We start from the raw sequence: 22293 nt of genomic DNA, 5'->3' as shown, positions 1-22293 counted from the left end.
GACCAACGGGGCCCATGGCTTCAATTGACGGCTTCGTGACATTTGATTTGGAAAACCAAACTCTCTTTTTACTCTTCTCTCTCCCTCTAAAAAAAAAAACTCAATCAAGTTGCTAATCGTATCGACGCTCCCTCAATACACTCTTCCGTATTATAAAAAAAATGAAATTCACTTTACTTAAATATATAAAAAATATTAGCTACCCTCTAGTATAAACAGCTTATTCCTTGGCATTTTCTTTATATTTTTTTGTGAATAAAGGCTTATAGATATGTTTATATGGTTTGTTTGGTCAGAAACATGTTTTAATGTTTTAGATCGTTCGATCGCTTTAAGCAGAAATGATCCAAAGTGCATACAATGGACTACGACCAACACCAACATGCAGCTAGATTCATCAAATAAAGCTCGTACCTGTAAAATTTAGCTAGAGAATGCGGTACTCCAAAGTGTAGTCAGTATTTTCTCAAAAAAGAAACCCTATCTTTTAAAAAATATTATACTTTAAAAGTTGTGTTAGTCATTTCAATTGGTTAAATGCAACTGATGTTAAAAATAACTAGATTCATATTATATAAGGATTTATATTTGCTACAATGATTGTACCTACAATCGAGTTGGATTTTCGTGATGCTAGTTGTTTTGACACAATCTAACCACATAGCATGCCTGATTTAATAGGAAACGACATGCTTTTTTGACGGAAAAATATGCTTTCTGAGTCAAAAAAATCAATACATTCATAACAGTTGATTTTTGGATCACTGGAAAATACTATATACACGTTGGATTTTGGCAATCCAAAAGCCAGTTTCCACTAAATAAAACATGTAGATCACATCCTGACATCCATGGCGTTAGCTGTGGGAAAAAAAAGTGGTTCTGCTACTTTGCTAAGTTGATTGTATTTATGATCCACTATATCAAATATATATTCTCTCATTTTCTTTTCATATATATATATATATATATATATATATATATATATATATATATATATATAGAGAGAGAGAGAGAGAGAGAGAGAGAGATGCGTACGAGTTCAAATGGAGGTCACTCACGCTGAGCGTCCATCCCGTGGTGTGATGGACGCCCAACATCCTTTTTGCACAAAAAAAAACTTTTACTGGTGCTATTTTAGTGCAAGTAAAAGTTTAAAAGTGTCTGGTGAGACTTTTAGTAGCGCTATTTTTTATCTTCACTAAAAGTTTTTTTTACCCAAAATGATCCATCATGCCGCGCGATGGACGCTTAGCATGAGTGACCTCCATTTGAGCACCCAACGAGTGAGCAGCTACCATTTTTTTTTTGTGTATATATATATATATATATATATATATATATATATATATATATAGAGAGAGAGAGAGAGAGAGAGAGAGAGAGAGCTCTTTGATGTGGATGTACATAAATACTTACGATGGCAAAAACCTAGTAATGTTTTTTCAAAGAGAAATAATTAAGGTTCTCATGGAACTAGCAAACAAACCGCGGAGTCCCTTGGGAAATTAACTGAAAAAATGGAGTTTTTTATGTCAAGTCTTTACAAGAAGTGAGAGGAACAGGAGAAAAATACACATTGTATGGTTTCTTCGGAACTTGTAACATCAATAGATGTATAGTGCGTGCATTTCTAAATGGATAGATCATGATCTATTCTTCTTTTGTTTGGTTAGCTATGACAGTCCATGCAAAAGAGCTTGGGCGTATAGCATCTGAAATAACAGAGTCAAGGTAAATATTATGTATGAATTACAATTTTTCAACACAAATTAGGCTCGGTTTGGGAACTTGTGGCTGGGATGGGAGTTTATGCATATATATGGTAAGAACTAAGTTGGTTGAGTCTGTTTAGGAGAATGCCATTGAGAAGATAGTTTATGCATTTGGGAAAGGAGGTGAGGCCATCTCCCTTTTGTATTTGTACTAAAAACTGGATTTGGTAACTACCACTTCTTAGAGGTGGCAGCAGATAAATCCAGGAATTGGCAGCTGCCACTCCTCCCTCCGACTGTCGGTTCCCAAACAGAGTCTTATAGTCCATGCAGTTATAACTGCATTGTATGTTATTTAAGCATTCTGTATTATCCTAAAACAGTTCGGAAAATGGACAAGATTTTCCTTCTGTTTTATTTATGTACTGTCTTATTCAGTTCCTATCAGTTCTTGACCAATTCAAGGGATCATCTACCTCGAGCTAGGAATACAAACGAGCAACATCCCATTGGAACTAGGCATTACTCATTGGAGGAAATTGGTTAAATTGAATTCGGAGTGGAATGCACACTTGGATGGAAAAGCTAATTGCAAATCTGGTCCAACTAACTGGGGCTGCTTACAAGCCGAGCTCAAGTTCAGCATGAGCCGGTCGAGCTGAGCTCACTTCAAAAAGAGTCGAGCTCGAATGGAGCTTGAACAGTCTTGTTCAAAATCAGACTCATGTCAAACTCAAGTGACTCAAGTACGGCTTTGCTCAAGCCGAACCGATAATTTTATGAAAAAAAATTATTACATGAACTTTGAGAGGGTGACTTTTGAACGCCACCTCTTGAATGGATGCAAAAAGCCCTACCCTGGCTCATTTTTTTAGCCTTTTATGCAACCAGGCATAACGAGCATAACCGGGCTTACCAGGCATAATCAAGCTCAGTTTACCAATGACACTTGGCTCGTTTATAATGAGCCTGGGCTCGCCTCATTCACCCTCTTGGATGAGCCCGGGCCGGGTTTAAACAAGGTCATTTTACTGACTCATGAGATTCCAAATTACATTGCCCACCATGTGATTTGGAATCACAATTTCAAATAGAATTACATGTGATTTTCAATCACATAGGACGCAAACAAAAATGGCCTTAAAAACTCCTCTTGCATGAAAATGACAAATAACGAAAATGGAATTGCTAAGGGAAATATCGCATAATAATTAGAGGGAGAGAGGGAAAAGAGAGAGAACACCATTTCCCTGCCTTTTTATGTGAAGCCAAACCAAACAATGTCCCACTTTTCCATGTATTCGTTGCACATCATCGTGTATGCATCACCACCAGAAAATGCTACACGTTAACAGTAAACACAATGGAAAATTGGCAATTGCACACCTTAAATAAATGCTTTTCTGCTCACTAAGATTTCCCACCAAGAGGTAGAGTCCTTGTACAAGATGGTAGCAGCATTTTCTTTAGTTTGAAAGAGAAATGAATCCTAGGAGGAAACTTGGGAAATGATCACAAGCACTGTGAAACATTTTCTCAATAAGAAAACCACTGCTATGGCTCGATCAAATCAGTCAACACTTCGTGTAATTTGCAGAACGGATATCATTCCAAGTGCCCAAGAGAAAAACTATCATCCATGTGATTTTTCTACGATCTGAATTTAAAAAGCCTCGTGCATATCCCCACCCTGAACTGCAGATTTCTAGCTCAATCAAGCATGCCTGCAAATCTTGCAACGTTTAAGCTTTATAAGCTTTAAGAAATCTTTGTAACACTGATGATGTGATGCGTGTAGGTGAGCTTCTGACCATAAGATCTTTGCATGCTCATGTGTATGTGTGTGAGAGATATGTGGCAAGCATGTTACACACCTTTAATTACATACAAGGTCTGAGTAAAACCCTATGGTCCTGCGTTGACAGTTCTGCACACTGAGCAGCTCGATATCAAATACCTCAAACTGTTTAGAACTAAAGAATGTGGAGGGTCCGACCTGAGAAGCAAACCACAAACAGTTCAGTCAGCCAACTATAACTGATCGGTTTCTCCAAACAAAAAGAAACAGATTAATCACTTTTCCCGAATGATCAGTTAAAGTTGGAGGTTAGACAGTGGTACCACTGTTTTTTCATCATGACAATGCCAGTAAGTTCTATAAGAGAAAAAGTCAGCTCCAGATTAAGTTACAGTTATAAATTAGATGGTTTTAGGTAATACAGGCCAACTCAGAAACATGAGTTGCATGAATGCACTTTTATGACAAAGGGTCACTAGTGGGCTGTACAAAAACTGAAATGACTCCCATACACCACAGAAATTGATGAATGCAGTTTTACAGGGATGATATTTCCATTTATATCGCATGCAGATGCAGGATTCCCAGGAAATGGGCAAAGGAGAAAAAAAATTCTACCACAATAACATTGTCAAATAAAGATATATGAAAACTGTAAGGAAGAAAAGATTATCAGAGATTAATCAACTCTGAGCAGGGAAATGGAAAAACTTAAACTGACAGGAAAAAGAAAGACGGGATCCAGAGTACAGTTCCTCTTTCCCCCCATACCTATAAAGCATGTGATCTTTTTTCAAAGAATGGGTTTCCCTGTTTATCACACACATAATCACGAAGTGTGAAAAGAATAGCAACTTCCAACAATGAACATTTCTATGATGATAAAATTGACAATTCTTCCAAAAGACTTGATTCCCTGAGCAGAGACGAATGTGGGTGCAGGTTGATGTGTTTGCAGTTTAAGCCTTGGAGAAGAGGATTCTTCCTCCGGCAAAATGAACTGAGAACCAGTGGATAGATGGATTGCTCAAAGAATGTTAAGAAAGTATGTGTAACTAGTGCACAAGAGCATTAATACCCTTGGAGATATATTACACCAGTAGTGTATATATGTCTAACCTGTAAAAGATGAGGAAATACAACAAGAGCAGTGGTATCAATAGACGATTTTCTGATGCATCCTACAAAGATTTTATCATAAATATCCAGCTCACAGGATGCTTTTGGATTTTCTTGATGCATCATCAGAGTCGATGTCCACTAGATGGACAAAGAATAGAACAGTAAAAGTCAATTGACTAATGTCAGCAATCATGTCATCACCTTTAAGAGGCAATTTATTGTGCAAGTTTCCATTGGCTGGCCAAATGCAAAACATGAAAGATAAAGCACAAGTATAACAGCTAGTAAGGATTGAACCACGACCATGTCAATACAATATGAAGTAATTGATAACAAACTCACTGGAGGGCCAAGTTCTGGAGGGATAATTATCCTTCGCTTTCCACCAGGCTTCATGTTTCTTATACCTTCCTCAAACCCTACAAATAAGAAGCCAACTTCAGACTATTAACCCCAAATAAGACCAAATCATAGTCACAAGTAATTAATACAAGCATGATCTAGTCATACATCCAGGATCATAGCCACATCTAACCTGGAACTAATGCATTGGTGCCTATCCGGATTCGAGCTGGAGACCCCTGTGAATAACTGCTATCAATACGGCGACCTGACTCATTATAGCCAACATAATGGAATGTCACCTGCTATGGAGACCATGTTAGCATCTGTTTAAAGTCTTACAGAAATCATCAGATATTGATTCATCCATTACTATGGCTTATTTGTCAGATTATTATTAAAGACAAATATAAATATGCATCCATTTTCCCATAAAATAACCATGCAGATCAACTTCTCTTTAAGCATTACAGGAACCATTAGAAATTGATTTGTTCATCAATATGAATTACATGCTAAACAGTATGATTAGTTGTCGTCCAGATTCTGCAATGCTACTACTTTCAAGGATTAGATCATGAGGTGTGCACACTGCACAAGGAAAAATTTACAATGGTAGGGATTCCATGATATAAGATGCCATTTATTCACTTTAGCAATAACTTTCCCTATTTGCTTAAAATTTCTAGATAGCTTGACAAATTGAAATTATAGATGTTGCGACTATTATTCCACAAACTTGACATCAATCAGGTATATCACAATTAATCAGCAAATGAACGTCCCATGGGCATTTCGATCTTCAATATGCTTCTCAAAATCTGAATTCTTATTTTCTAAATGTACGTTTATTCCAGCAATGCAAAATGAAATGAAAGATCTCTAAAATCCGCCCATTTTTTTTACGTACTGCCATCAGTGATAGATAGACTAACCCATTCTATGACAAGTATTTCTTTCTCCAGGATAAAACAAGTATATCACAATAGAAAATGACACTGACCTATTTAACCATATAACTGCTTCAGAACAAAAGCAGAAAACATAGTTTATTTTGCTTCTTTATTCGGTCTGTTTCTACTGCTGTATGTTCACCTAGTTATGCTTATATCTTAATGATTTCAGATATCATATTACCTTTCTATATATATTTTATCGTGCTGTGCATCCATTATCCATCTGTTGAACCAGCTAGCTCACAGTTGTTCATGCATTTCATTTACCACGTTTATTCATTTTTATGTAGTGGCTTCTGAAACCAGAATGATAAATCAACAGCCATTACCATGATGGACATGCCAAGAAAATGATATTAATTAAAATTGAATAACCCACTTCCTGTTGAATTTCCATTGATGATTAAAACCAATTTTGGTACTATGACTCATCTAAAAAGAAATGCAGCAGATAAGAAAAGAATATGCAAAAATAAACCTGCTGGCTGGGCTTTGGACAATCACCTTGACCAACTACTAAGTCCAGGTAAATCAACCCTGAATCAGTTGTCATATATTTCTCAGGGGTCACCACCTTCACCTGAAATCCTGAAACAACCAAGCAAATGCATTCCAAAATGATTCAGTTGCAAATGAACGAAACAACTCATTAAAAAACACATCTTCACATGGATGAAGAACTATAAGAAGCCACTGAATTGCCGACTTCCAACAAGAATGTACAACATAAGCAATTCTTCACTGAAACACAACATGGGTATGCAACACAGGTAGGAAGAGAGAAAGATGGTAGAATCCACCTTCTCTGACGAAATTAGGGAAGCCTATAGGCGCATTATTTGCTTCTTGTATCCTCCTATTCTGTTCGAGCAACCGCTTCTCGTCGTATGCAGTCTTCTTCACCTTCCCGGAAGCAGGGCCTCCCGCAACAGAACCAAATGCAACCAAAGAGAGCAAACTGAAATGCCTACGAGTTACATTGACCCCAACATTGTACGGCTTCCTTTCAACAGAAGAAATTGTTGGTCTCAACTGTTTGAAGCAATTGTGTGATAAATCACGGAATCCACGAGCCTGGCCTACAAATGGAATCAAAACCAGTCCAGGGCTCAAATGGGCATAATTTTTTTTCGCAAAATAAGATTTCAAAAGAGCCAAAAAACAGAAAAATAACAAAAAAAAAATTGTTGGTCTAACTCTAACTCAAACGTGCTCCACATGGTCGACGGCATAGTGTCTTGTTCCTCTTCTTTGGTGGGTTTGATCATGAGCCATAATTTCATTCAACAGTTGGTCATAGATAAATGGTGACATTGCAAACTTGTACGCAAGAATGAGAAAATCCAATAAACAATCAAGTCACCATGATGGGCTTTTGCTTGAATTCTGTAGTGATAATTCATAAATACAAAGAAAACCACATACACACACACACACATAGAGAGAGAGAGAGAGAGAGAGAGAGAGAGAGAGAGAGAGATTTACATGGAAATAAGAGCAGAGGATTCGATGACAACAACGAGGAAGTGAAGGGGATGGAGACCGTAGGTGGTGCCATTAGAACCAACCAACCATCATCAGATAGAGATATCGCTTCAATTGGCTCTCTTCTTCTTTTCACCCTTTGCTGCTTCTTCTCAAGAAAGTCGGTGCCAAACCGAAGCCCAAGTGGGCGTGGTCCGGGTCTGACCCTGACCGGCTAACTCTGTCAAGGAACATTTTTTTTAACCCTACTTTTCCAAAAAAAAAAATAGCATATTCATATCTGGTACTTGCATCGAATCACTGTCCTTATGAACACAACCCACCAACAAAAGGCTTGATGCTTAGGGTTCATAGCATATTAGGGCACCACAAACACAAATCTCGTTATCCAGATTTTCTCAGCAAAGGAAATTCTTGGGATAAATTAAAAAAATTGTTTTTATCATAAAATCTCGAGTTTTTTCTCAGGATTATTCAGTTTTTTAAAATCTTGCCAATGTCTGAGTTAGCCTGCAGGCTACTGAGCCGGCTCGATGAGCTTAAATTATTTATTAACTTTTTATAATATAAAAATTAAAAAAATAATTATCCTCTATTTTCAAATAGTATCAATAAAAAGGAGAACAAGCAGTTTAAGAAGCCACCAAGCTCCTCCTACTCACAAGCCATAGCTGCCCCCATCTTTCACCTGGTGACCCCAATGTTATTTATCTGATCCGTCCAGGGGTGGTACCGTTTTGGGTAGATGCCTCGGAATAAAGAGGTACCTCTGCCATTACGTTTTGATGATAGGTTTGCACAGTAACTTGATAACTATTATTATTTACCTAATTAATTACATTAATTTTATAAAATCTAAAATTAAAAAGATAATTAATTGGGTGCATGATATGTTAAAAATTTGTTAATTATTGCTATTTACAAATGTATTTGGGCTGGGTGGGGCCGAACCGAACTGCTTTACATTGGCCCATCGAGCCATGGGCTGCTTTTAAAACCCAAGCCCGTTAAGAACCGGGCCATAACCCGACCCATTAGTAAATGGGGCCAGGCCACACTTAAAGCTCACTGGGCCAAGCTGTAAACGGGCTCGGGTCGGGCAGGACCAATGCCCACCCTTATATTCAACCACCCATACTTGTGGGGTTTGAACTTGCAGCGTCACATCAAATTGTAACTTGCACAAATTGCCCTTTTCTTGAATCTTGGACAAATGATGTGCATCTCAAGTACTAAACTCTTGACATCTTTCAACTTTGAATGCAATCCAACTCAACTTGCACAAACTAATGCCTTATACATTATTGTTAGGGGCAATGTTCATAGTTTACTCCTCCAAGTACCAACTCTCTCTCTCTCTCTCTCTCTCTCTCTCTCTCTCTCTCTCTCTATATATATATATATATATATATATATATATATATATATATATATATATATATATATAAAGAGAGGCAGTCCAAAAAAAATACCATCCAAATCACTTTTAAAAATCATACTTAAAAGCATTTTTTGGTAAATTCGACCATACATATGTGATCTCCGTGATAAAAAAAAACTAAGAACTGACTGTTATTGTGAAATTTTTTGATGCATGGATTAAAATTTTTATGATCTAAAAAACTTCAAAATTTTCAAACAATTGATTTTTAGCACATTATAAAATCCTACGTACATAAAAAAAAAATCATTACAAGAGCCGGTTCTTAGGCTTTTGATCATGGGGATTGCATCTGTACAGTTATACTTGCCAAAAATCACTTTAAAATTGATTTGGAAGGTTTGCAATATATATATATATATATATATATGATTAATGGGTCGATGCTAAATCCATTTGGTGCTAAATCGTGTGTGTGGTAAATGAGTTTTTTCGTCTTTTTTCATTTTATTTTTAAATTCTAACAGGACAGATGTGATATATGTACTTGATTTTGATTTTATAGAGATCAACTCTTGAAGCATTTGATTCCTACACATGGGTGAGTTTTTATAAAGGTCAAAAAATCAACGGTCCAAAATTTTTGTAAATTTTTGAGGCTCCAAACATCATTTTTTTCATGGAAAACACATGATTCAAGTGTGAATTCTTAGTAAATCGACCATGCCCAACACATTTATAAGGCCGAAACAACATAAAAAGCACCGGAGAAGCTGAAAACCCATTTAACATGCGGTTTGGCATCAAATGGGTTTAGCACAAACCCATTTTCGTGTATATATATATATATATATATATATATATATATATATATATATATATATATATATATATATATATATATATTTTTTTTTTTCTAACCAAACTTTCCTTAAGCATTTTCTATTTATAAAACACTCTAACAAACCAAAAACACACTATCCTTTTTTAATGTTGAGTATCAATAGAAATTAGGCGGCATCGTTCTCATTTTCTCAATCTTCCAACTTATTCCCCAGGTCTTGTTTATGGGGATTTTTTGAGAAAACTACAAGATACACCAAAAGGGAAAATTAGCTGCTTAGTTAAATTTTTTCTGATAAAAATGAGTTAGATTTAGCAAGCAATGCTAGCAAAATTGAGGTTTTCTTTGGGAGCTGGATGGCGCAGGGAGTTTATGGTCCAAAAGAGAGTGACTTCAAATCCTGTTCTCATAAGATATCTGGTCATATTCAATATCACAAAAAATGGTGATATATATTGACCATGCTTGACTTGGTGGCTCAGACAAGTCATTATTTATAATTTAATTTATTAAAATTAAATAATAAATAAATAATTTATACATATAACAAACATTTTTAAGAAGTATATTTATTTGAAATGTATATTCTGCGTACCTACCTAGCTTTGAAAAGATTGTTTCTATTTTTTCTAAAATCTGACCATACATATGTGATCTACATGATTGATTTTGTAGGAATCAACTTTTAGATAGTACGATTCCAACACCAACTTAGGTTTTTATAAGATTAAAAAACCAATGGTCCACAATTTTAAAAAATATTCAATGCTTAAAAAACATTTTTTCTCAAAAAAACATAATCTAAGTGTGAATTTTATAGCAAAGAGATCATGAAGAACACATATGTAGGGTCAGATTTTTGAAAAACAACATGAAAACCCCTATCCAAGCTCAATAAGCATGCGGTAGGCACAAAAAGAGTCAGACCACACACAATATATATATATATATATATATATATATATATATATATATATATATATATATATATATATATATATATAGAGTGAGAGAGAGAGAGAGAGCATGCATGCAATTTCAAACTTTTGGCTGCTTTCACTTATAGAAAAACATAAAATAAAAAACAACTTATATTTATAAGCAATAAATATGATAATAAAGAAACAATTTCATAAGTTGAGTCCTGTGATTGGCAAATGGAGTGGCTGGCTTTAAACAAGCAAATAAATAAGGCACTCTTAATTGGGTGTAAGGGATGGCCTAAAACTTATTCCAAAGCAAGAGTTTATTAGACTTAATTTAAAAGTAAAACAAAAAAACACATGAACCACATGCAGAAAAAGAAGTAATCTCAATAAGGCATGCTAAAAGGCAAATACATGTACCACATGCAGAAAAATTAATTAGAAACTAAATCTATCTAAAAAAAATTGGAAATGCATGCAACCAAATAAGCAAAGTCATTGAAAAAGGATTTTTTGATTGGGTGTACTACAAAATAATGCCTAAACTTATTAAAAAGTTATAAATTCAATAAAACTCATTATTAACCAAAAAAAATGACGAGAATCTTGATTGTGCCGAGTCTCATGTAAAAATAATAGTGAAAACCACAGCGAGATTTTCAATTTCTCATCCAAAAAATACTCGGAAAAATAATTTCTGCCATTTTAACATTTTAAACAAGATATTTTGAAAAGTGTGCTTAAAATTAAAATCTCGCATTTTATTCACATTTTTTTAATAAAACGTGTTTAAAACAACTCAGCAAAACCCCTTTTTTTTAAAACCCATTTATTTTTATTTCGAGGGACTTGAGTTGCCTAAGCCGTTTTGTGGTGCAAGGGATACAAGATGGGCCTTTTTTTCTCTCTCTCTCTCTCTCTCTCTCTCTCTCTCTCTCTCTCTCTCTCTCTCTCCATGCATGTTCGATATGGATTTATTTTATTATTTCTTGATCAAGAATTAAGAACAAGAAAAGGGAACATTCCAAAAATGATCAATGCTAAGATAAGAACATAATATGAAATTCCATTAGAAAAATCAATGCCTTATCATCAGTTGATTGATTCTCTTACATATTTGTCCATTACTTGTTCTGACATATCTCATGCAGTTTTAAGTGCAAGTCAATCTCAACATTGTTCAAATGAGTGTTATAAAGTGAATTATCCATAATTAAAGGGCTGTTCTATCATCCCCTTCATTTTCAGATTTAATAGTTTATACTTAAATTGAAGAGACAATCCTAATTATAGAATCTCAACTACTAGTAATGACACGTTTATAAGTGATTTTCTTATATATCAAAGTTGTCTGCTTTCTTCCTACCACAACCGCTCAAAACCAACTTATAGTTATAGGTAAAAAAAAAGCCAATGCAACCCTGGCTGCCATTGAAGGCTGATACCACTTCATTCAAGCTCTTTCTCACGAGAAATCGCCATTTTAAACTTTCAGGCAATTTCTCGTGAGTTTTTCATAAATCTCGCGATATTTGTCGATCACATTGACCACTTCATTCAAGCGCTTTCTCCTAGCTGTGTCTTTTTTTCAGGTAGTTGGGTTAGTACATAAAAAAAAAAACTTACAGGAATTTGGGCACTATTATCATATTCTGCTGTAATTTGAGTATTTTTCTACATGGCAAGATGGCCTCTCGACAATATGTTATTTACTTTCTTTTGTATTTACCTTTTCCCGTCAACAATAAAACTGTTTTTTCATTAAAAAAGAAGAAGAATAAAATAGTGCTAGCTATTGTTTCTATTTTTTACATTTTATATAATTGTTGAGATTTTTATGAGTAAAACAATTTTTTTGAAAATCTATTGAGACTTATCTAACTCAGCCTATTTTAGTTTAAACCAAGTTACACCATTTATTTTTAACTTGATTAGTGGATGATAGGAGATAACTAGACCGAGTCACAAGCAGTGGCGGAGCCAGGAGTTTTTCGTTGGGTGGGCAGACCTCAGGTCTCGCGGACAATGCTATGGTCTTGAAGGACGATCCATTTATTCGGATCAATGGCGGAGCCAAAAAAAATTCGTTGGAGGCACAGTCCTTCGTGAAGAGATAAAACTTAAATAAGCCTTTGAATTATATTGAAATCAATTGGTTATCAATGTAAAAAAAATCAGCAATATTTATCATAATATACTCAAATCATTTGAGATCAGTCTTGCATACATTCAGCTCAAATAAGCAGCAAGGAACCAGAACATTACGCTGCTTTCCGAAAGCAGCTTCTAAAGCTTAAAACACACAATCCAGAACCCGGTTGAATGCAGATTCGAACTCGGGGAGTGACAGACGCCGGTCCAGATTAGGTGAAAGCTTAGGGTGTATGTAATACCGCTGCCACAGGAAGACATAAACGTGTTAGCACCACTTGCTGATTGCTGTCCTGGGCGAGTGCTCGCCACCTAAAACAAACTGCATCTAAATGACAACACACCACGAACGATAATATCCAGAACAGATTGCTGGATTAAAAGTAAACATACACTTATTTTCTGTTTGTCACACAACCAGACAAATTAAAACACACATAGCGGTAGGCATTAGCATACAAGAGTTAAAATCAGATTCTTTGTTTCTTTACGAAATATCGCTGGAGGCACAGTATTTTTTTTTCGGTTTCAAATTCTGGGGTGGGCGACTGCCCACCCCTGGCTCCGCCACTGGTCACAAGTTGGCTTGTCAATGACATTTTGAAAAATATTGGTGATTATTTCTCAATATTTTCAATGTATTGATCCATACATCTCATCAAGAAATAGTCAATAAAAAATTTGGATTTTGATTGTTTCTCGAAACAAATACAAAGAACGATAAAACATAAAACATGGAGCAACTAAGCCCTCTCGAACCACCCAAGTGGTATCCCATGTGATAAGCCGGGTCTTGTGTCAAGCTTTCATTGTCCAAAAAAAAATATTTTTCAGAGAGATTTATGTGAGTATGGTGTAAATACAAATACGATGACGACTCACTTTCTTTCTCATTTTACCTAGGGGTGTCACAATGGGTTGGGTTTGACCCAGACCCGACCCGTATCAAACCCTATAGGGTTAAGTTTGATGATCAATAAAACGATCTGATTAGAATTTGGGTCGGACCCGAAGGGTCCGATTAATATATGAAACCGGGTATGGTTTGTAAAATTTCATACCAGATCCTAAGACAATCCGAGTTTCGACAAAGATCCACTATTTTTCAATGTAAAAAGGATAAAAAAAAATTAGTTTACCGGGTATGCTTCATCTAATCTTTATAGGATCCGGGTATGGTTTCTCTTATGGTGGGTCCTATTGGACCCAATTCTGAACCGGGTACCGGCATCTCAAATCAGGTCTGGGTCTGATTTTACCCGAGTCCAAACCAAACCTGACCCGTTGACACCCCTAATTTTGCCAATGCATTTCTTTGAAGTAGCCACCACCGTAGTGGGTTGATAAAAACTCATCCGATTCGGTGGCAAAAAATCAAGACTACATTGCATCCAGTTATAATCAGAGATGAATTTGGGTTACCAAGTGAGAAATTTGGTTGGATATCGGATCTGATTCATTGACATTCCCACCAAACATTCAGTTTTGTGCTGGTGAATATAGAGGTCAAGCCAGCTGTTTTTCTGAAAATATAAAGGCCTCGACTTTAACGCGGCAGCCACATGGCTTGTGTGTCAAAAGCAACTGGCGGTCGTGTCGTTCTCTTGTCCGCGTTCAAAGCGAACTCTCCAAAAGCCCCAAAAGGTCAAAAAATTATAAAAAAATGGTGTTGACCTCTCCAGTACCCAGTAGAATTTCGCCACGTATGCAATAATACGCACCTTTGCCCAATCAACTTTCCATCGGTGTGGTTACCTACGTGGGATCATTATAGTGGGCGGCTTGACTTTGAGGGTTGAATGACTCATAAAAAAATACTAATAAAATAAAATAAAAAATAAAAAACCCTGTTTGTCAGTTTCCTTCTCCCCAACGGCTGGTTACTCCCCCAACAAAGAGCTCTCTCTCTCTCTCTCAACGTGGGGGAGAGGGAAATACACAGAGAATGTCAAAGAATACACGTTCATGAAGTTTTTTGTCAACCTCTCACATTCGTTTCTTCACGATTGCCGACTACCCACCTGCTAAAATCTGCGGATTCTCTCTCTAAGAACCTCTTTCCCCATCATCTCTCAACCTCCCATCTTGGTTTCTTCACGATTCCCGACCACTCACCTACTAAAATCCGCGCATTCTTTCCCTAAAACCCCATTTCCCCCCATCCCATCCACCATGAATCCTCTGAAGCTTCTCGTCTTCCTCGGCCTCTTCTCTTTTGTTGCCTCCCTCACTAAGCCAGATTCCTCATACCTACCGAGGCCCTTGATCGTTGAGAATCCCCAGGATTTCCTGATCAGAGTGGGGGATGTGGAGCATGGGAGTGGGGAAGACGACCTCAGAATGCATTGCCAGGGTTGGAGGTTCGGTGTCGAGACGAACAACATCCGATCGTGGAAGACGATCCCTGAGGAGTGCGCGGATTATGTGAAGGATTATATGATGAAGAGGGGGTACGGCTATGATTTGGAGATGGTCGCCAAGGAGGCCGGAATTTACGCCAGAAGTGTCGAATTGGTGGGAGATGGAAACGATATTTGGATTTTCGACATCGATGAAACGCTTCTATCGAATCTTCCTTATTATGTTGATCATGGATTTGGGTGAGCTTTTTTTTTTGCCAACTTCGCCATGTTGTTTTTCTCTTTAAACCGGTTTCGGTACAAAATTTGGCGGTTCTTGGTAGAGCATCTTTTGGTTATGGTGAGAAGGATTTGTTCATTGAAAGTAAATTACGTATTGTCAATTTCTTTTCTCATTCATATTTAGTTTGGGTTACATGGTGTGTCTCTGAGTTGGGGTTGATGATAGTAGTGAAATGGGCCTGTTGATTAGAATTTTACCATGCGGCGATTTCTCTTTCCCTTATTTAGAGGGGGGTTTTCTGAAATGTTTGTTTGCTTGGTGTTTCTGAGTTGGGTTTGTTGGTTGTAATAAATGGGTCTGTTGAAGTACACCATGCAGCGGTTTCTCGTTCTCTTGTTTGTTAAAGTTTTGGTTGGATTCTAGGTTGAGGGGTTCTTCTAAGATGGATATTTTGCTTACAGAAAATTGGTTGTTCTTCCTGCTATTTATTGGTTCATCTACTGGAAGTTCACCACAAAGGCCTAAAATCCTGCATATTTAAGATTTACCAATTGAAGTTCTGTAGACTTTCAAGATGAGAACTTTACGAGATATTGATGAATGGACTGCATTGCTTTATGTTAACCATGTGGAAATTTATCCGCATAAATTGTTTATAATGCCTCATTGAGCATGAATCCTAGATGAAGTTTTTGTTGGCAGTCAATTGTCAGTAAACTCCATGTTTTCTTCTGTTGAGGTGGAGAGGTTATAAGGTTAGTAGTTGTGATCGATTTCTCTAATAGTTTCCATTTTCTCAAATTTATTTTGTTGTGTTATCGTGTTCTACTTAACATTAGTATGAAATTGGAATGCTTAATTAATGTTTGTGACAGGATTAGTCAGGAATATATAGAGTTTTCTCTTTCTTTTTCCTTTTCCCTTTGGTAATGGACTACTAATTGATTTAAGTGCTCTTTTCACTATCTTATGAATTTTAGGTTAGAGGTTTTTGATGGGTGCAAGTTTGACAAATGGGTGGAATTAAGTAGTGCACCGGCCATGAAGTCCAGTTTGAAGTTGTACAAAGAGATCCTGGGTCTAGGATTCAAGGTATTTCTGTTGACAGGAAGGAGTGAAGAGCACAGAGGTGTTACAGAGGACAATTTGAGAAGATCGGGTTTTGAAGGATGGCATCGTTTAATATTGAGGTAAACATCTTTCGTGGAAGCCATATGCCTTTTTGAGTTGAGGAGTTTCTCTTTTTCGGTTGCGTTCCAATTCGATAGGATGAACATGACCTTGCCAGAGGAAAACGTTGTCATACACATTACATTTGGCACCACAACCTGCTTGGCCATGGTTGTTGCACCAATCAATGTGAACTTTGTGGTGAACATGATTGCCACTATGCAACAACATTGGATTTTCTTTCCCGGTTGTCAAGCTTTGGCTTGAGATATCCTTAGGTGATAGTGCTAAACAATCTCTCAACTCTTTGACAACCAAGCATTCTCCATTTGAACAAGAAGCATGTTTCATGCAGATCTCCAGTCATAACTATAGAATAGGAGGACCCACCAGACCTATGTCACCTGGGTGTGGGTGTGGGTACGACATGGCAATTCCAAAAAATATGGGTACGGGGACACGGCTAAAGATATACTGAAAAATATATATATTATATATATACATAATATATTATATATCTAATATATATACTGAAAATATATATTATATATCTAAAATATATATTATATATTGAAAATATATAATATAATATAATATAGGACAGGGAAAATGCCGTGTCCAGGTACCATTTCCTGCGTCGACACGTTTTGACACGGGTTCGACACCCTAAGTGCCGTGTCGCTGTAACATAGAACCAGGCCAAATCATTGCAACTTGTCACTCCGACTTTCAGACACGTGATTCTATAGATTTTCCTTTTCCTTCATATCTCTTGTTGGTGATCTCTAGTTTATTTTAAAGTGAAATATGCCATTTTGTGTCGATTTACATGCTATCTATGTTAATCTTAAGTATTTTGGTGATCGAGTAATTATTGCTGGATTATTGTATTAACATCATCAAGAAAGAATTCTCAAACACATTCATTTTACTGGAGTACATGGTCCTGCACATGCTCTCCAAAATTTTAGCTTTGGAGTCCTGGTCTTGTGGTTTGCTCGTACTACTATTTCCATTTGATTATCTGAAGATTCATGAGGATTGCTTCTGGGCTTTTGCAAGATCTTTTTTATTATGGGAAGATAAGAATGTGGATTGACTGATGAGAGATTACTTTGTGCCTCTCTCTCCCTCTCCCTCTCTCTCAACTCTTTGACAACCAAGCATTCTCCATTTGAACAAGAAGCATGTTTCATGCAGATCTCCAGTCATAGCTATAGAATAGGAGGACCCACCAGACCTATGTCACCTGGGTATGGGTGCGGGTACGACACGACAATTCCAAAAATTACGGGTATGGGCACATGGCTAAATATATACTGAAAAATATATATTATACATCTAAAATATATACTGAAAAAAATTATATATATATATATAATATCTAAAATATTTATTATATATTGAAAATATAATATATAATATACTATAATATACTATAATATAGGACATGGAAAATGCCGTGTCCAGGTACCAGTACCTTTGTCAACACGTGTTGACACGGGTACGACACCCTAAGTGCCGTGTTGCGGTAACGTAGCAGATAGCACCATACCAAATCATTGCAACTTGTCACTCCTACTTCCAGACACGTGATTCTATAGATTTTCCTTTTCCTTCATATCTCTTGTTGGTGATCTCTAGTTTATCCTAAAGTGAAATATGCCATTTTGTGTCAATTTACATGTTATCTATGTTAATCTTAAGTATTTTGGTGATCGAGTAATTATTGCTGGATTATTGTATTAACATCATCAAGAAAGATTTCTCAAACACATTCATTTTACTGGAGTACATGGTCCAGCACATGCTCTCCAAAATTTTAGCTTTGGAGTCCTGGTCTTGTGGTTTGCTCGTACTACTATTTCCATTGATTATCTGAAGATTCATGAGGATTGCTTTTGGGCTTTTGCAAGATCTTTTTTATTATGGAAAGGTAAGAATGTGGACTGACTGATGAGAGATTACTTTGTGCCTCTCTCTCCCTCTCCCTCTCAACTCTTTGACAACCAAGCATTCTCCATTTGAACAAGAAGCATGTTTCATACAGATCTCCAGTCATAACTATAGAATAGGAGGACCCACCAGACCTATGTCACCTGGGAACGGGTGCAGGTACGGAGGGTACGACACGACAATTCCAAAAAATATGGGTACGGGGACACGGCTAAATATATACTGAAAAATATATATTATATATCTAAAATATATACTGAATATATATATATATATATATAATATCTAAAATATATATTATATATTGAAAATATAATATATAATATAATATAGGACACGGCAAATGCCGTGTCCAGGTACCAGTACCTGTGTCAACACGTGTCGACACGGGTACGACACCCTAAGTGCTGTGTCGCGGTAACGTAGCACCAGATCAAATCATTGCAACTTGTCACTCCTACTTCGAGACACGTGATTCTATATATTTTCCTTTTCCTTCATATCTCTTGTTGGTGATCTCTAGTTTATCCTAAAGTGAAATATGCCATTTTGTGTCGATTTACATGCTATCTATGTTAATCTTAAGTATTTTGGTGATCGAGTAATTATTTCTGGATTATTGTATTATTAACATCATCAAGAAAGATTTCTCAAACACATTCATTTTACTGGAGTACATGGCCCTGCACATGATCTCCAAAATTTTAGCTTTGGAGTTCTGGTCTTGTGGTTTGCTCGTACTACTATTTCCATTGATTATCTGAACCGTGATTCATGAGCATTGCTTCTGGGTTTTTGCAAGATCTTTTTGATTATGGGAAGATAAGAATGTGGACTGACTGATGAGAGATTGTGCCTCACCCTCTCCCTCTCTCTCAGTCTGTTCCCAACCCCCCAACATGAGTAACCTTTCTGGTCCTATGTTACTTTCCTGCAACCAGGCTTGGTGTTGATAGGTTAATATTAAAAATTTGACATCTCTTTAGTTGTCTACATGATGCGGATAAGCCTGGTACGACACAGCAGTTCCCAGAAAATAGGATACTGGGACATGACTGTAGACACACACATACATATATATAATTCTTAACCTTAAGCAAATAAAATGTGAATATCATCTCAAGTGCAAGCTCTTGAACAACAATTATAAATCACTAATTAAAAACATCAAATAATAAAAATATGTTGAAATGGTGAATACAAACTAAGTAATCAAGATCTTAAAAGGAAATAAATAAAGTCAATGACACAATGTTCATTGTGTCTGACACTAGTTTGACTGTTTATGAAGTGTCTTGGTGTGTCCTCATGTCGTGTCATGTCTACATGAGATACGCATGCCAAGTGAAGTGTCCACGGAACATAGTTAGTTGCATATTTAGCTTCATTTCCAGCTAAGCTTGGGCTTGTGCCAGATAAATGCCAAGTCAGGGACACCTAGTCTGAGTTTACATCTAGGCCTGCTGGGCTTTGTGCTTGTCTTAACCCTAGTTGTGGATCTAGGTTGCGGATTGTGTCATGGATGCACATTGTACTCATTTTGCTGGAGACCCGCAGTTTAGGACACTGGACTGTAGGTCTCAGGTCATGACTCAAAGCAGAGAAACTGTCATAAGAGCCATTTATGTGGCAGCAATACTCGTTAGTGGCTACATTGGCTTGATAATTAGAGTGCTTTCTTAAATGGGATTTGGAGGCATAATTGTATATGCAATTGCTTAGGGAACTACTGAACGTCCCTATAGATTCAAATAAGCTTCATGAACTGGGTGCAAGAAATTCAGATTTCTTGGAAGCTTTAGTGTCACTAGAACTTTCAAATCCTATGTTTTTCTCCCCATTTTGAGTAGGAGGATATAGATTCAAATAAGCTTCATGAACTGGGTGCAAGAAATTCAGATTTCTTGGAAGCTTTGGTGTCACTAGAACTTTCAGATCCTATGTTTTTCTCCCCATTTTGGGTAGGAGAATATTTTTTTACCACATGTTGATGACATGATTCTTGCTAGAAGTTATTCCTGAACTTTCGGATCCTGTCTGACCGATAACCATTGATTGTCTCAGGCGTTCTTGATAAGAAGGATCTGGGTTTGTAGGTTATTTTTTTCAGATTTCAGTTATCCAAGAGACATCATATTCAAAAAATGAGTGTAGCTGAGATGCGTATGCTGAGATGGATGTGTGTGAATACAATAAAAGATAATATTCGGAACGAGGAGATACGTAAGAAGGTAGGCGTTGCACCCATTGAAAATAAGATGAGAGAGAATCGTTTACGGTGGTTTGGACATATTCGACGAAGGCCTAATGATGCTCCAGTTAGAAGGATGGAGAAATGGGAAAATATATTAGCTAAAAGAGGTCGGGGTAGGCCTAGGAAGACATGGATGGAGGTGATAGGAAAGGATATGAATGCTTTGAACCTCACCGAGGATATGGCATTGGATAGAAATGATTGGAGGAGAAGGATTCATGTGGAAGACCCAAAATGATTTTCTTTTTTGGTTCATATCGCCGACCCCAATTGTTTTGGGATGAAGGCGTAGTTGTTGTTGTTCAGTTATCCAAGGATTCTCTCGTGTTTCAGACAATATCCTACAATTTGTGTTCATTGGTGTATGACGTGGACTTCCTCTCAACCATGATATTATGTCACTGCAATACATTAAATGAAAGATTGTTTACCTTGGCACAAAATTTTCATTACTCTAGCATATATCATTGACTTCACTATTAGTTTGAAGAAAGTCTGTAACCTTCTGAATATACGGATTGAGTTTCTTTTTCAACTATTGGTAATAATTGAGTTGTGAATCTGTGTTCAATTACAACACGTGTGTTGGTAATTTTTGTGCTTTCCCTTTTTGTTATAAATCCTGACCAGTTTTATAAAACTATTCAAAAGCGTCGAGCCTTGCAACCCAATCTTGATGCCTTTACTTGTGTTAGCATAGCAACTTGCATCTAATAAGTTTATCTCTTTCCTGCAGGGGAGTGGGTGATCGTGGAAAGCCAGCAATAACATACAAGTCAGAGAAACGGGTGCAGATTGCAGAAGAGGGATTTCGAATTCGTGGAAACTCTGGTGATCAATGGAGTGACTTGCTTGGTTTATCCATGGCCAATCGCTCATTCAAACTGCCAAATCCCATGTATTGTATTGATTAAAAACACCCAGTTCCTGCAAAAATTATGTGGGAAATCCCTGTTCTCTGTTTATGAGTCTTTGTGATCTTCATTCTATCATGTAAAGGAAAAGGATTCACATTGTGGATATAAACCGTAATACTTCTTAGAAAGGTTTAAAAAAAAAAATATTTCAGACTTACAGAAACTACTTTATCTCTGCTTTGCAAATTTCGGTGTACCTGACAAGCAGTGGAAAATGAGAACTGATGGGAGCAGTGGTACAATGTAATTCACGTGATTGGATTACAAAATTCAAAGACTAATTTATGCACAGTTTAGCTGTTACAGTAGCCACACTATAGTACCATGTATACTAATTCTTATAATATTAGTGAACTGTTATGTATGGTGTTGAATATATTGTAATGTACAACACTGGAGGGGAAAACAGTGATCTACTTGATCAAGTTGTTTGTGGTTAATAATAGGTTTATTGACATGTTGGAAAGGGATGTCCAGAAGATTTCCCTTACAGTACTCTACAGAGTAAACCAAAAAGAATGATAAAAAGGCCTTCATGATTATATTGTTGATAATAGATAAAAGGTGAATTTCCATGTAGAAATCTGCCTTCTGCCTGTTATTTCAGGACCCCAATTTTGGTTTAAACTGTCAAATATAGCCCTCAAGTTAATTTTATGGTTAAAATTCATATAAAACCATCATTTTTTGCCT

General features: G+C 36.6%; 2 protein-coding genes across 3 annotated transcripts; one reads left to right on the top strand and one right to left on the bottom strand.

Moving 5' to 3' along the window:
• Nucleotides 1–3102: 3102 nt before the first annotated feature.
• On the bottom strand, nt 3103–7539 carry LOC149817551 (peptidyl-prolyl cis-trans isomerase FKBP20-2, chloroplastic-like). Of its 2 annotated transcripts, none has more exons than XM_089986511.1 (7): nt 7419–7539; nt 6734–7012; nt 6412–6521; nt 5171–5279; nt 4978–5054; nt 3590–3711; nt 3103–3439 (listed from the first exon to the last, which is right to left on the bottom strand). In XM_089986511.1, exons 1-6 carry the CDS (start codon nt 7489–7491, stop codon nt 3592–3594), a joined length of 768 nt encoding a protein of 255 aa, XP_089842637.1. In that variant the 5' UTR covers nt 7492–7539; the 3' UTR covers nt 3103–3439; nt 3590–3591. The 2 variants fall into 2 exon arrangements, with proteins under 2 accessions (XP_089842637.1, XP_089842638.1); XM_089986512.1 differs by having other exon boundaries at nt 3103–3447; nt 7419–7535.
• A 7220-nt stretch (nt 7540–14759) lies between these two features.
• Nucleotides 14760–21757, top strand: LOC149817550 (acid phosphatase 1-like). The gene is made up of 3 exons (XM_089984797.1): nt 14760–15320; nt 16284–16493; nt 21420–21757. Exons 1-3 carry the CDS (start codon nt 14893–14895, stop codon nt 21595–21597), a joined length of 816 nt encoding a protein of 271 aa, XP_089840923.1. The 5' UTR covers nt 14760–14892; the 3' UTR covers nt 21598–21757.
• The last annotated feature ends 536 nt before the right edge of the window (nt 21758–22293 follow it).

Source organism: Nuphar pumila, chromosome 13, assembly GCF_984573655.1.
Source record: "Nuphar pumila chromosome 13, dmNupPumi1.hap1.1, whole genome shotgun sequence".
Lineage (NCBI taxonomy): Eukaryota > Viridiplantae > Streptophyta > Magnoliopsida > Nymphaeales > Nymphaeaceae > Nuphar > Nuphar pumila.
The sequence above is the reverse complement of the archived record's forward strand: the minus strand, read 5'-3'. Positions and strand labels throughout refer to the sequence as shown.